Genomic DNA, 14,792 nt, shown 5'->3' on the forward strand with positions numbered 1-14,792 from the left:
AAAAAATAAAGAAAATAAAATATTAACTAATAATTATATAATATATATTTATTTTATAATTCACTTTTTTTGTAAATTAATATAAAAATATTTTTTTTTAAAATACATTCTTTTAAAAATTATTAAATTCATTGGTTTTTTTTATCATTCAATATATTATTTTATTAATAAAATTAATCTATAAAGTCTAAAGGATTTATTAATTGTAAAAATTATTTTTAATTCAATAAATTTTCTTATTATTGTCCTTATAAAAATATTTAATAAAGTAAGGTTTTATATAGTAAATCTTCTTCGTTATTTTAGCTGATTTTTATATTTTCATTATTTTAAATTACGATATTTTTTTTTATATAATACTTTTTTATTTAAATTATAATTATTAACAGTTATTTTTTTTTAACCAAAAGTTTATTTAAAACTTTAAATTTTTCTTTATCTTTTCTGTTTCTTTCCTATTCTTCCTTCTTTTCTAAAAGTTTGTAAAATTGCTTTAGAAGTAGAAAACTTTAAACCGAATTCTTAAGCAGCTTCTTTTATAGTAACTTATTTAGACATAACTTTTTGAATGAATTTTTCTCTTATTTCATAAGGAATTATCTAATATTTTTTTTTTGATAAATCGCTTTTAATTTATATATTATTATTTTCTCGAAGTTCATTTAAAATTTAATTTTCATATAATAAATTTTCTTTTTATTCTTAATTTTATTAAACAGACATTTTTTTTTTAATTTTTTATTTTTAGTTTATAGTTAATAATATGTATTTATATGATTATATAATTTTTCAGTTAAATTTTTTTTTTTTTTTTATATCAATATTTTAAATAAAAACTAAATAAATAGAAATTTATACAATTTCAATTTATTTTTATATAATAATTAACAGATATATTAATAAAAATTATTTTAAAAATTTATCAAGATAAAAATACAACCAATAATTATATTATTAAGCAATATACAGAAATGGAAATTAAAATTTTAATTATATCTTAATTTAATTTATTTTTATTTTACTTAATTTTATTAATTACAAATATATTTTTTATTTTTAAAAAGTTTCAATAAATTGTTTTATATAGAATAACTTTTAAGAATAAATAATAAAAAAATACAACATATCAAATAATTTAATTTAAATTAAATTTAATTTTTAAAATCAACAATATTTAAGATTTTGTTAGAATTTAATTTTATTTATGTTTTTTTATTCAATCAAATTTTAAAATTTAGCTTTCAAATATTTATAAACTTTTAAATAACAATAATAATAAATAATTTTAGATTTAACTAAAAATTTTTATTTTTATTTATAAAATAATTTATTTAAAACAATAATCATAAAAAATTGATGATATAATTATTTTTAACTTTCTTTTATATATTATTTTAGAAATAATAATAATTTTTTATATAAATCTACTCAAATATTAAGAATTTTTTTTTATATATTTAATAATAAATTATTAAATTTGGTTATTTAGAAAAGTTAATATTATTTATAATTATTTCAATAATTTGTAAAATAAAATAATTTATATTGTTTTATTACAAACTAATATAATTTTATATTTAAATTTATTTTTAATTTCTTAAATTAATATTTTAATATTTTCTTTATTTATTCCAAAAAATAAAGAATGAAGAAAAACAATTTTTTTTTTTATATTTATTATTCTTATTGTTTATATTATTTATTTTTTTTTAAAATTCAATCAATAATAAAAAAGTGAGAGAAAAAAATAAATATTTTTTTATTGATTTAGTTATTTAAAAAAACTACAAGGGATTTAATATTTTTATGTTTCACCAATTGTTTTAATTAATTAATTTATGTATATAATAAAAATTTAATTTGATATTAAAATATTTTTTAATTATTTTATCATTAAAAAATATATTTATAAAGAAAGTAAAAAAATTATTACTCATTATGTGATTAAATCAGATTAAATTTTTATAAATAAATAATTTTAAAAAATATTATTGTAACTTTCAATTTATTTTAAAAAATAAAAAAGACAAAATAAAAAAAAAAAAAAAAAAAAAAAAAAGACAAAAGACAAAAGACAAAATAAAAAATACAAAAAATAATCAATAAAATTTTATTAAATTGTATATATAAAATAAATTATATTTTTAAAATATATAAATAATATTAATAAAATTTAAAAAATAAATGGGCAAAACTAAGCAAAAAAAAAAAAACTAACAATAAGAAAATGATTCTTATTAAAATAATATTGAAGAAAGTCCTACTAAAATCGAAAAAATGCAGAATTAAAGAAACTCTCCATTAGAAACAAGAGATAATTAAAAATTTCTATCAAATATGTCTAGCCCTGACCGCTCTTAAAAGTACAATTAAGAATCTTATGATAAATATACAGTTTCTTTAGTAAGTAAAGTAGAAGATATTCTTTTAAACTATCATAGAAATATGGATTAAGAAATATAGTAGATATCAGATAAGTATAATGTAATGATAAATGATACTGTACAATAACTTAAAGATTAAAACTAAGTGCATTAAGACTTTTTAGAAACTCCAAAATAATAAAAGTATTTTTTCATAGAAAAATAATTTAAAATTAACGAAAGTCTTTTGAGCAAATTACTAAAAATATCAGATTATAGAACCTTGTATAATATTACTATAGCTTCAATGACTGCTCTTGCTCTTAATTTGATTTTTGTTGATTATTTTGAAAAAGGATAACTTTTAGATGTAGAAACTTTATATTGGTGTTTTTCTGGATTCAAAGATATAATTTTACCTTGGTTTGAACTTACAGCTTTATCTTTTTGTATTATTCCTTTTACAAAAGTATAATTTTTTATTTTAATATATTTTTTTTTTAAATTTAATTGCTTTTTTAAATTTTAATTTATCTTTAAATAAAAAAAAGTGGATTATTGAATATAAGATTAGTAAATATATATGGATACCTATCTATATTTTAATAATCACTCTTTGTACATTTATTGGATGCAATACGTGTGTAAAATATAATTTGGGAATGGCAAGTGCTTTAACAATATAAATTGAAATGGTGAGAATAGGTTTAAAAATGCATTCTTATATTAGAAATAAATTACTTTATTGTATCACTGATAACTAATATAGAGATTTTATTCCTGAAGAGTTTTAAAAAAGAGGTATGACATTGAAAGATTTGTACTAACCAAAATACAATATGTTAGATTTATTCGGAGAAGTAAAAAGATTTGCTTATTTTTTCGCTGCACCAACATTAATATATAGAGATCAATATATTTACTCACCTAAAAGATGCTTAAGGAATGCATTTTTTCATTTTTTGAATTTCTTTTTATGTATCTATTTCGGCTTTATATTGTTTAAAACTTTCTGTAAGGATTAAATCATATAAATGACAACAAACTTTAGTTACTCATCTTTTATTATTTGTCAATTTAAACTTATTATGCCTTCTACATTTTCTATTTTCTTGCTTTTCTTTGGACTTCTTCACTCTTGGTTTAATGCTTGGGCTGAACTTTTGAGATTCCCCGATCGTACATTTTATATGGATTGGTGGAATTCTGAAGAATTTGGTACTTATTATAGAAAATGGAATATTGTAGTACATGAGTTCTTATTTTATTATGCTTATGGTGATACTGTTAGATTCTCTAAAGGTAAATATGGAAGAGGAGTTGGAATGTTTATTACTTTCTTTACTTCTGCCATTATTCATGAATTAATTCTTTCTTTTGCTATTGGATACTTCTTCCCTATTCTTTTACTTGTTTTTGGAGGACCAGGTATAATTCTTATTTAAAATTAAAAAAAAGTAACGTCTAAAAATTTCAATATTGCTTTCTGGTTATTAATGTATAATGGTACTTCACTCATTATTACTCTTTATTTAACTGAAGATTGGGCTAGAAGAAATGTTAATGATTCTATTATCAATTAATAATGGGGTATTTTCGCCTCTTTGATTCCTAGAATCCTTTATATTAATTATAATAATATTAAAGGATGAACTTTTTTTATTTTATGTATCATTTATTTAATGTTTGATATTTATATTTTTAGTATTATCAAATTATTATAATTGTTAAAAAAATAAATAATAATTATTTTTTAAATATATTTATGAAATATATATATATATATTTAATATAATAATTTAATAATTTATTTTTAACAAAAAATATATTTTAACAAAAACAGAGAAAAAATTATTTATTATAATAAATAAAAAATGATTAAAAATATTTATATATATTAATGAAAAATATATAAAAATAAAATAAAAATACACTTATATATTTTTTTTTATAAATATAAAAATTTTATTTAATAAATCATTAAAAAAAAATATTTTAAATTTATTTTCTCAAATAATAAAATGTCCAAAAAGCTTTCAGGTTCAGGAAATAAGCTCATCGCAGTTATTGGAGACACAGTAATAAACAAATATTTGAAAAAATATAATTAATATAATTAAGCAAATATAAAAACAAGAATATTATTTAAATTTTAATAAAATAAATTTAATATTTATTATTTTTTTAATTATAAAATATAAAAAGGACACTGTAACTGGTTTTCTTTTAACTGGAATAGGTGAAAGAAACATAAAGGGAGAATCCAACTTTTTAATTGTCGAGCCAGGTAAAGAAATAATTAAAATAAAATTGCATATTATTTTTATTGAATAGATACAAAAGAAAAACTAATAGAAGATACTTTTAATGCATTTTTGAGAAATCCTAGTATTGCAGTTATCCTTGTTAATTAACATGTAAGCAAACTTTATTTTTATTTATTATAATCTTAATACTATAATTTATTAGATTGCAGAAAAATATCTTAGACATATTATTTCTAATTATGAAGAAATTATTCCCACAATTCTAGAAATTCCAAGTAAAGATAAGGTTTATGAGCCTAAAAAGGTAATAAAAAACTATATTTAGTAAAATTTTAATTGTTACTTTTTAATTTTAAAATCAGGATTCTATTATGTAAAGAGCAAACAAATTACTTTATGGTAGTGAAATAAAATGAAAAAAAATTATATTTTTTATTAGTTTTTATAATTATAAAAGTTTATACAAAGTTTTTTTAATTAAATAATTTTTTTTTATTTATTTTTTTTAAATATTAAACAATTTATATGTAAATTTTTCTAATCTAAAAACTTATTTCTTATATAGTTATATAGTTTATTGTTTTAATAAATAAAAATATTTAATTTTACATTAATTAATTATTTTTCAAAATTTATTTAATTTATAATTTATTTTTAAAAATAAAAGATTAATTTTATCAATAAACTTGTTTATTAAATTTAAATTGGTTTAAAAAATATGAATAAAATAAAAAAATCATTCAATTTAAAATTTCTTTTAGTTTTTATATTATTTAACATTTTCCAAGAAACTTCCTTCTAAAAATGTTGGAATATTAAAATATTTTTTCCCCCTTTCACTATTAAGTAAAATAATAATAACAAATTACCAAAAGGAAGATAAAAACCACACAAAAGTAACTCCAGAAGGTAAAAAAATAGTAAGAGGGAGACTAATCAAAGGAAAGTATTTCCCTAAGTGCTAATAATTATTATTATTTTTAATATTATAGAATGAAATAATTGTACTAAATATAGGAAGGAAACAAAAAGGATCAAATTATGTTAAATTTTAGAACTATAAAATACCTTCATATTACATTTAATAAAAGAAACAACTATTTCTATCATCACATATATTTTTTAGATAGTAAGCCCAAGAAATAAGTACTGGATACTATAGATAATTACAAAATGACTTATAATTCATTATATTATGGGTTTCCTTTAAAGATTAAAGCTACTCCTTTGTTTAAAAATATGCTTAAATATCTTATTTTTACAGAAATTTTTTTCCTTAATTCTCTATTTAAATTATTTCAGGCTCTAATAAACGTAATTTTTGAGTTTCTATTTATGATTTAATCATTAAAGGAGTAAATACTAATTTTATTAAAAATGTAATTATAGATATTGATAATCCCATGGATATATTCTAATCATTTAATAAAAACTACATACAATCTGCATACATATATGTAATGTTTTCGAAAGAAAAATTGTAATAATTTTATGGTAAGGAATTATATTTAGGTTTTAATAAATTTGCTATATTTGAAATATCTTAATCAGCTTCGTTTTAAAAAATAAAAATTAGTTTTATTTAAAAAAAATTGTTTACTTACTATATGCATTTTTAATATATATATTAGATACTTGAGAGTATAAATATTTATTTTTTAAACACTTTGAAATCATTTTTTATTAATATTTTTATTTATTAGTAGTAGAAGGAAATTATTATAATAAATTAAAATATATTTAATAAATCTTTTATTTAAAAAAATAATTAAATTATATTTAATTTAATTTTTAATAATTGAATAATTGTATGAATTTTGAAGAGATTTAATAATCGTAAAAATGGGTGCCAAAACTTAGATAAAAAATATTATTTGTTGGTGGAAAGTTAATTTTTAAACCAAACAATAAAAAAGGGATAAAAATATATGAAATTTCTGATAAAGAAAATGATATAAATAGAATAAAGTAAAAAAAATCTCAAGAAGTTAAAAAATAAAAAATAATAGGTCATTATGTGGGTTAAACTAAAATAAAGAATATGAAAACAAAAAGTAAAATAGATATAATATATTAAAATTACCTTAAAAAATAAAAAAGGAATGTGTATGATATGGTTTAAAATAAAGATTTTGAATTAAATAAATAAAAGTTAAAAAAAATAATAAAAAAAAATTATAAAAAAAAAGATATTAAAATGACTTAACTTATTTCCTTAATCCTAATACAAATTCAGTACTAAGATTTCAACATGAAAGTGCTTAACATATAAGTTCTAATACATGGTCTTGGATTCATTATAGATGTCAACCATTAAGCGAAGAGAAGAGTATATAGGAAATAATAAGCAAGGACAATGCAAAAGAAGATACAATATTTAATAAATATAAAGTATATTAAAGTGAAGAAAGAAATACATGTTTAAAAATAATAAAATGGACACCTATATAGATAGTAGAAATAGAAAATTTACAAAAACAAATACAATTACCAAGAGAGTATTATTAAGGTTTATACACTTTAGTAAATTCTGATTAAGTTTTTCATGCAGCTGCAATAGCAGTTTTCCATTTTGATTTTGATTTGGCAAATGAACATTTATAAAAAGTTGAGGATAAGGAGGATAAGCAAAAAGCCCTTTTTATGATGAAAATATTGACTTTATTCTAAAATATATATTATATTTAAAAAATAGAAGAAACTTATCCATCCCAAAAATAGATTTTTGAAAGCAAAGAGGATATTTTAATAGCAGCTGAATGTAATCCTTATTCTACTGATTTAAAATCGAACGAATAAAAATAAGAATTTATAGAAAAAATGAAAAAAATTTCAAGTAAAAAAATTAAAGAAAAAATAGAATTAGATTTACAAAATTTAATTTCCTAAATGTTAAATGTTTGCGAATTCACACATCCTTATTTAAAAGCAATCAAAATATTCCTTTTAAGCGAAATTCAAACTTAAGGAATGAAGGATATCCTTTAAATTCCCGAAATCGAATTTTTTGATAAAATGGGACTAGCGTTATGCTTTTTAGATATTCATAATTTAAAAAACTTTATTAATGAAAGTATAAAAAATGCCGAAAATAATGGAAATTTAGAATGTTTAGCACTTGTTGATGATGAAGAAAAGGCAATTAATATTTTGCAAGCTTATTTAAATATTACTGGTGATATTTAAACTATTGCTCTTATTTCCGTCTATTTAATTAAATTAAAATATAAATAAATTCATATATATGAAAGATGGATTAATTAATATAAATATGTTTTAAATAAAAGTCTTCTTTTTGATAAAAGAACCCAATTTGAAAAATAAAAAAATGACCTTCTCAATATAAAATAATCTTAAAATGATTAAAAGTAATTATTTGATAAAGGTGGACAAAAACTTACCGAATGTTTAACTAATTAATTTATTAAAAAAGGAATTAAATTATAATTAAATAAAGTAATTTTTTTATTACAATTATTTTAAAATAATTTTTTTGAAAAATAAATAGGTTTAAGTTATTTAAGAATATTGTTGTATTTGCTTGTTACCTTTAGGAGAGAATGTCTATAATAATAATATTAGTATAAGAAAATAAACAAATGAATAAATAAATTTAGATGAAGCTATATGTTGGTGTATGTCTTGTAATCATGGCGGACATTTTAGACATATATAAGAATGGTTTTAAGAGTTTAGTACTTGTCCTGTAAATGAATGTCATTGTTATTGTTAAATAAATATATGAAAAAACCTATTGATATTTTATTTTTAATAAAAATCAATTTAATAATTATAAATTTATTTTGAGAATTCAAATTTTATAAATATGTATTTTAAATAGTATATATATCCTTCTATATCTAAAGAAATCAATTTTCATTATATGTTTTCTCCATAACTTTTTGTGTCCCATCGCTTAAAGTATATATTTTTTTTTCAATAACTGTTCTTATTCCATTAATAATATTAATTTTTTTCTCAGTACTTGTTTTAACTGTATTAGGCGGTCTATCAGGATCTTGATTTTACATAGCTTTAATTTAACCAATACCAGTAATAGGTTTATTATCTGTAATATTATATTTTTTAAGTTATTACTCTATTTTTTATGACTAATTAGGTTCTTCAATAACTTATAGATTTTAGCCATCTAAAATATAAGTAGTAGTTTATCTTTTTATTTACTTATTTGGTGATATATTAAATAATTAATTTTTGGCTTCAAATTTTTAAGAATCATTGATATTATTAATATCATCTCTATTATGTAATAAATTTTATGTTTAATCTAAAGAAATATTATTAAATTTATTATTATGATTTTATAATAATTAGTATTACATTTAAGATTAATTTTTGTTTTATAATTATTATTATTATTATTATTATTATTATTATTATTATTATTATTATTATTATTATTATGTTTAATTATTATTTGTTATATTCTATGCATACGAGATCACAAAAACTGTGCTCTTTACATAATGTGGAGCACAACCAATACCTATTTATGTATAATCATTTGAAAAAAGTAATTTTCTATTTTATTTATTTATATCTCCATCTGAAAGTATTAATAAAAATAAAAAATCTTATGCTGAAAGCGCTCCAAATTCTGTACTATGTTAAATTTATTCTAAATTTCCTTTTTTTTATTCTACAAAAGTTTTAAATTCTTCTATTTAAGATGAACATTTTCCATGTTTACTCAGTTCTTTTGAATATTCAGCACAGATATTCCCTATAGTTTTGTCCCAATTTAGTTTGTGTAAAGGTTTTTAATTTTATAAAAAAAATATTGCATCATTAATACCTTATGTGCCTTCATGCGTATACAAAGGCTCATATCCATATCTTCTTAATGTTTTAGATTGAAAAAAGGGGATTAAATTTTCAAAAAAGTTTATAAAAGATTAAGGATTAGTCCTTATTCTATTAATTTCATTAAAAATATCTCTTATTACAATATTCCAAGGATTAATAGGTGTTTCTTCTTTTTCAAAATAATTATTTACATTATTTACAATTTAAGTTTATTAAGAAGGGACTGGTTATATTGATATATTAGAGCCTTAAATTAAGTGGCATAATTTATTACAATTATTAATTGATTTAATTCTAACTTTCACCTATAGCTATTCCAATTTTTTAAAATTAATCCGATAGTGAATTTTTACAATGAGCTCTAGAAGGATTATCTTCATCAATTAAAATTTCTAAAAGAATTTATTTAAAATTTATTGGGTTAGATTAATTTGTATATAGAACTTATTCAGATATTCGACCTTACCATTAGCCGTATTTTCTAATCGAGATGTGAATTTTATAAATTATGAATTTTATAATTTGTTTTAAATTTAATAATCTTTTGGTTAGATTTGTAAATATTCAAGGTATTCTTGACATGCTTTTTACATAAAAATATCTAATATTAGTGGATGTAGAGTTTGAGATTACTTTAAATATTAACTACATTCATTTACAGCTTACAAAAATTACTCAGTTTTTTCTAATTTAGGCGATTCTGCAGGTATTATATTATTTTTAGGAGGGTATTATAAAAGCTTTTAATTTAAATCGTTTATAATTAATTAAGGATTCTAACGTACTATGTTTATTTAATATAATAATTATTTAGATAAATCTGTCATTTGTTTTTTTTATTTAAATTGAGTTTAATATTATTATTAAAAATAGAAATATTATTAATAAAAATAATATATATTTAATATAAAAATAATATTTATTAAATAAATAAATTAATTAAATTATATAAATAAATATAAAAATATATATTTTTATAAAGATATATATAAAAATAAATTAATAATATATATTTTATTCTGGAATAAATAAAGAATTAAAACAAAAATTAAAATTAAAATATTAAAAAAAAAATCTAACATTAAAAAAAGAAATAATAAAAAAAAAAAAAAAAATATTTTTTTTTTATATACTATTAAATCAAATGAAAAAAAAATAAATTATTATAAATAATAAATATAAAAAAATATACGTAATAAATAAAAAATTATATAATACAAAAAATATAATTAAAAATATCATATAACAATAAGATATTATTTGTAATAAAATTTATATAATAAAAAATTTTTTATAAAAAATATTAAAACAATAAATAAAATATTATAATTTTTTAAATTTTATTAAAAAAATATAAAAAATTATTCATATTATTTTTTTGTTTTGTTAAAAATTAATATTAAATATTATTATAAATTTTTAAATAAATTTATTTATTTATTTAGTTATTTATTTTTTATTTATTTAGTTATTTATTTTTTATTTATATATTTATATATTTATTTATTTATTTTTTTTATTATTTTATATATATATTATATCTATAGTAATAATTTTATTTTATAAATTATTAATTTATTATTTTTTTTCAATTATATATTCTAATTTTTTGATATTTTTTTTTAAAAATACTTTAATATACTTTTTTACTTTATACTTAATTTATATATATTAATTATCCTTGTAAATTTTTATTATATCATTATGTTAAAAGCTATAAAACATAAATAATTTTATAAATTTTTTTTAATAATTATTCAAAAATATTTAAATTAGCAAATTAAAAATATTTATATTTAATATATATAAATTTTTTTTTTTTATAAAAATAATTTAAAAAAAAATGAATCTTGAACTTTAGTAGTGCATATTTTAATAAAAAAATAAATTTCGTGTTCAAATTCGCCGTAAGTAAATCCAATAAAAGTTTTTAGTAAAACGTTAAAAGTTATCTAATTTTTAAGTAGAAAATAATTAAGCATTAGATTTATAATAAATAATATTTTATTTTTTACAAGAAAAAGTATTAACTAAAGATAAAAAATATTTACTATAGCTAATTTAAACAGAATGTGAACATAATAATGTTTTATATGAAGAAGCATAAAGAATAATTCCAAAAATTTTATCAATACTAATAGAGCAAGAAGAACCTTTATATTAAATAGCCTATTTACTATTAATAAATTTTACAAGTTTACCTAAAACAACATAAACTTCGAAAAAAATACTAGAAATATTATGCTAGGATGAGGAATTTTCAAACAAACCGAATATAATAGAGTAACACTTATTATATTCTTAAGATTAAGAAACACGTCAAAATATACTTGAATTATTAAGAAATATAAGCGCAGAAGAAAATTAAGAAATTAATATTTTTTTCCTTTAAAGATAATTTTTTTATGATATAATATTAAGTATTTTTGATTTTATTTACGATTATGAACCTTTAGTAGATATTATATACAATATTTATTTCAGATTTATTAACTCTAAGAAAGATTTTGATTTATATTTAGAAAAACCTCTTTTAGTTTTGCAGAGAATTTTTCCAATAGTGAAATTTTAATAAAAAATATCTTCTAAAGCCTTAAATACACTTTATAATATTTTAAATATAGCACAAGAAAAGCATATTCATGACTTCGTTAATTTTCATTACAAAACTATTATTTATTTAATTAATTTGAAATCTAATCATAGTACTTTATTAAATATATTTTAATTGATTATCTAAAAAAATCCATGTTCATCTAAATAAATTATTAGCTTAGGAATATTTGATTTATTATTTAATTTTCTTCAAGAAAATAAAAAAGTTAAAACAGTCTTTAAAATTACAGAGTTTCTTTTGAAATAAAATTAAGATATTTTACCTTTTTTTATTCTTTACAAAGATACATTTTGGCCTTTTGTAGAGTAATATGCTTTTGAATTCAATAAATGTGTGCTTATTATAGCTCATGTATCTTTATAAGCAAATTTTTAAGAACTAAAAATGCTATTTAAAGTAAAATATTTTGATGTTTTTCTAGCTTTTTTAACTAAAAGTAATTTAAATAAAAATCATTTGATTTTTATCCTTGATGCATTAATAAATATTTTTGAATAGGAAAGCTTATTTTCAGTAAATTAAATATTTTTATATTCATTTTTATAAATTGGTGGTAAATAAATTATCGAAAAAATGGCTTGCAATAATTATAATAATTGTATAATTGAAGAATAGTTAAACCAGTTAATTGAAATTCTGGAAAAAGATATTAATTGATTTTTTTTTTTCTATAAAATACATAAATAGCTTATTTATTATTATTAAAAAAATAAATATTCTTTTTATTTATAAATAATTAGCAATTTTATGTTTTTTACAAAAAAAAAAATACTTTTTTTATTAAAAAATAACGTATTTAAATAAAATGAAGAATATAAATGAATAATTAAATCATTTGTTTGTTGAAAATAAATAAAATAACTATTATTCAGTAAACTAATCCCTGTAATCAAAATAAGAGAAACATAATTTAAACATCTTAAAATACAATATAAAAACATAAATAATAAATATTGAAATAAATTTAAAAAATAAATAATTAAAAGCATCTGAAAGATAGTAAGCATAAGAAAATTTATAAGGGTTTTTAAAAAATAAAATTTGTGTATATATTCTTCCAAGAGAAGAGTTTTAATTTTATATGGGAATGAAAATATTTGATTTACAAGATCCGATAAAATTTGAAGGAGAATTATTAATGCATGATTTTGCTCAAATTTAAATTGTAAAAAATTAATTAATAGAAATAGCTAATAATAAATGGGTAAGCGAAGTTGGATATTTAGTAAGTCATTTAAATGAAACCTATATTGAAAATAAAATAAGCGAAGCTTTTATTTAATTTAATTTAGAAACTACATAAGCAACTATACAAATATATTTACTTGTTATAAGATACAAAGATGATGTCTATATATAATAATTAAATAACATTAATTGAATTTCATATAATTATGTTTTTTATTTTTTTTTAAAAAAAAATTAAATTTAAAATAAAATGAAAATAATAATTTTTATATTAATTTTTCAATATTAATTAATAGTTTTAATAATATAATATATTATATTAGTAATATATTGTTCAAATTGTACATAAAGACTATAAAACCCAGAACAAAAAATAAATATGTCCTGAACTTAAAACAATGTTTTCCAAAGAGAATTATTAACTTTACTATAATGATTTATAATTTCACTTTTGAAAGCTATTTTAGTAATAAGCAAATCAACAAAGACTTTAATTAATCTGATTCCCATTAAATAAATAAAAAAACTATTAAAAGTTACATATTTACGGAAAATTGGATATGCGACTTTAAGGATAACTACACTATAATGAAATGGAATAAAATAAACTCCAAATCCTATTTTGAAGCTAGCTGGTACATAAGAAGTATTAACAATTTTCCATTATCTTTATTAAAAGCTTTAACTATTAAAATCAGTTTTTTCAAATAATTCTTTATCGTTAATTAAATTAAGAGGTTATAAAATACGTACACTAGCAACAACTCCTTTGAAATATTTATTAATAGTTTAAACAACTTCAACCATTTTAAGTTTATTTAATTACATTAAAAATATATGTTTTACCCATTCCACAACAAATTCAGTCCCTAAAAGATATTTTAATTTTTTAATTATATCAGAAGTGAATCCTTTCATTCCTGCCCAAATTAAAAAAACATAAAGAAATTTCGTAAATCTAATTCTTAAATCATCATGCGTTTATGTTATATAATTTTCAATTGTAAATTTTTTAAATATCGATGATTTTAATTTCATTGAATTATGAACAAAAATCATCACAAACAAAGAAGATATTTCAGAGTTCAAAACTACATTATAATTTATTAAAGAAAAATATAATATCAAAGAATGAATAAATACATATATTATTGCTGGAACTAAATATTTTATTATTTCTAATGGAGCTTTTATGCTTTATTTCTTCCATAAAACATCCAAAATTAAAAACTCTCCTATACTGCAAAGCATTTTATCTGCAACATCAGCAGTCATTATTACGCCATATAATTTTAATGTCGATTATACTCTAAAAGCATGATACCAATATGAAGTGTTAAACCATTCTTCAAAACTGATAAAATAAAAATTATCTGTTAATATAAGAAAAGGAATTGCAACCATCAAAAAGTGCGTTATTACATGATAATCTTCTACTTTTGGAACTCTGCCTTTTATGATAAAATTGAAAAATAATGTTATTAAACTTATTGGAAGTTTCAAAATTACTTCAAATATATTATCTATATA

At 17.3% G+C, this 14,792-nt stretch overlaps 3 protein-coding genes across 3 annotated transcripts, besides 24 other annotated features; 2 read left to right on the plus strand and 1 right to left on the minus strand. All coding sequences in view use genetic code 6, as the record gives it.

Moving 5' to 3' along the window:
- Positions 1–404: 404 nt before the first annotated feature.
- On the minus strand, positions 405–558 carry IMG5_059200 (hypothetical protein; the record flags this gene model as incomplete). The annotated part of the gene is made up of 1 exon (XM_004037145.1): positions 405–558. A coding segment is annotated over one exon (154 nt), but the record flags the coding sequence as incomplete, so codon positions are not given.
- A 752-nt stretch (positions 559–1,310) lies between these two features.
- Positions 1,311–1,344: a microsatellite.
- A 667-nt stretch (positions 1,345–2,011) lies between these two features.
- Positions 2,012–2,095: a microsatellite.
- Positions 2,013–2,059: a microsatellite.
- Positions 2,015–2,094: a microsatellite.
- A 36-nt stretch (positions 2,096–2,131) lies between the features above and the next one.
- Positions 2,132–2,173: a microsatellite.
- An 11-nt stretch (positions 2,174–2,184) lies between these two features.
- On the plus strand, positions 2,185–4,136 carry IMG5_059210 (sterol o-acyltransferase 1, putative; the record flags this gene model as incomplete). The annotated part of the gene is made up of 2 exons (XM_004037146.1): positions 2,185–2,832; positions 2,915–4,136. The coding sequence occupies 2 exons, from the start codon at positions 2,185–2,187 to the stop codon at positions 4,013–4,015; spliced, it is 1,749 nt and encodes a 582-aa protein (XP_004037194.1). The 3' UTR covers positions 4,016–4,136.
- Positions 4,137–4,209: 73 nt separating this feature from the next.
- Positions 4,210–4,283: a microsatellite.
- A 20-nt stretch (positions 4,284–4,303) lies between these two features.
- Positions 4,304–4,350: a microsatellite.
- A 34-nt stretch (positions 4,351–4,384) lies between these two features.
- Positions 4,385–5,046, plus strand: IMG5_059220 (hypothetical protein; the record flags this gene model as incomplete). Its single annotated transcript, XM_004037147.1, has 5 exons — positions 4,385–4,441; positions 4,569–4,650; positions 4,698–4,780; positions 4,833–4,934; positions 4,993–5,046. The coding sequence occupies 5 exons, from the start codon at positions 4,385–4,387 to the stop codon at positions 5,044–5,046; spliced, it is 378 nt and encodes a 125-aa protein (XP_004037195.1).
- A 1,724-nt stretch (positions 5,047–6,770) lies between these two features.
- Positions 6,771–6,816: a microsatellite.
- Positions 6,785–6,818: a microsatellite.
- Positions 6,785–6,828: a microsatellite.
- Positions 6,829–8,070: 1,242 nt separating this feature from the next.
- Positions 8,071–8,125: a microsatellite.
- An 866-nt stretch (positions 8,126–8,991) lies between these two features.
- Positions 8,992–9,069: a microsatellite.
- A 1,240-nt stretch (positions 9,070–10,309) lies between these two features.
- Positions 10,310–10,400: a microsatellite.
- Positions 10,311–10,350: a microsatellite.
- Positions 10,312–10,382: a microsatellite.
- Positions 10,332–10,402: a microsatellite.
- Positions 10,346–10,416: a microsatellite.
- Positions 10,379–10,429: a microsatellite.
- A 63-nt stretch (positions 10,430–10,492) lies between these two features.
- Positions 10,493–10,544: a microsatellite.
- A 77-nt stretch (positions 10,545–10,621) lies between these two features.
- Positions 10,622–10,696: a microsatellite.
- Positions 10,636–10,674: a microsatellite.
- A 188-nt stretch (positions 10,697–10,884) lies between the features above and the next one.
- Positions 10,885–10,970: a microsatellite.
- Positions 10,885–10,985: a microsatellite.
- Positions 10,907–10,985: a microsatellite.
- Positions 10,986–14,792: the final 3,807 nt, after the last annotated feature.

This window comes from Ichthyophthirius multifiliis, assembly GCF_000220395.1.
Source record: "Ichthyophthirius multifiliis unplaced genomic scaffold scaff_1120509250251, whole genome shotgun sequence".
In the NCBI taxonomy this organism is placed as follows: Eukaryota; Ciliophora; class Oligohymenophorea; order Hymenostomatida; genus Ichthyophthirius; species Ichthyophthirius multifiliis.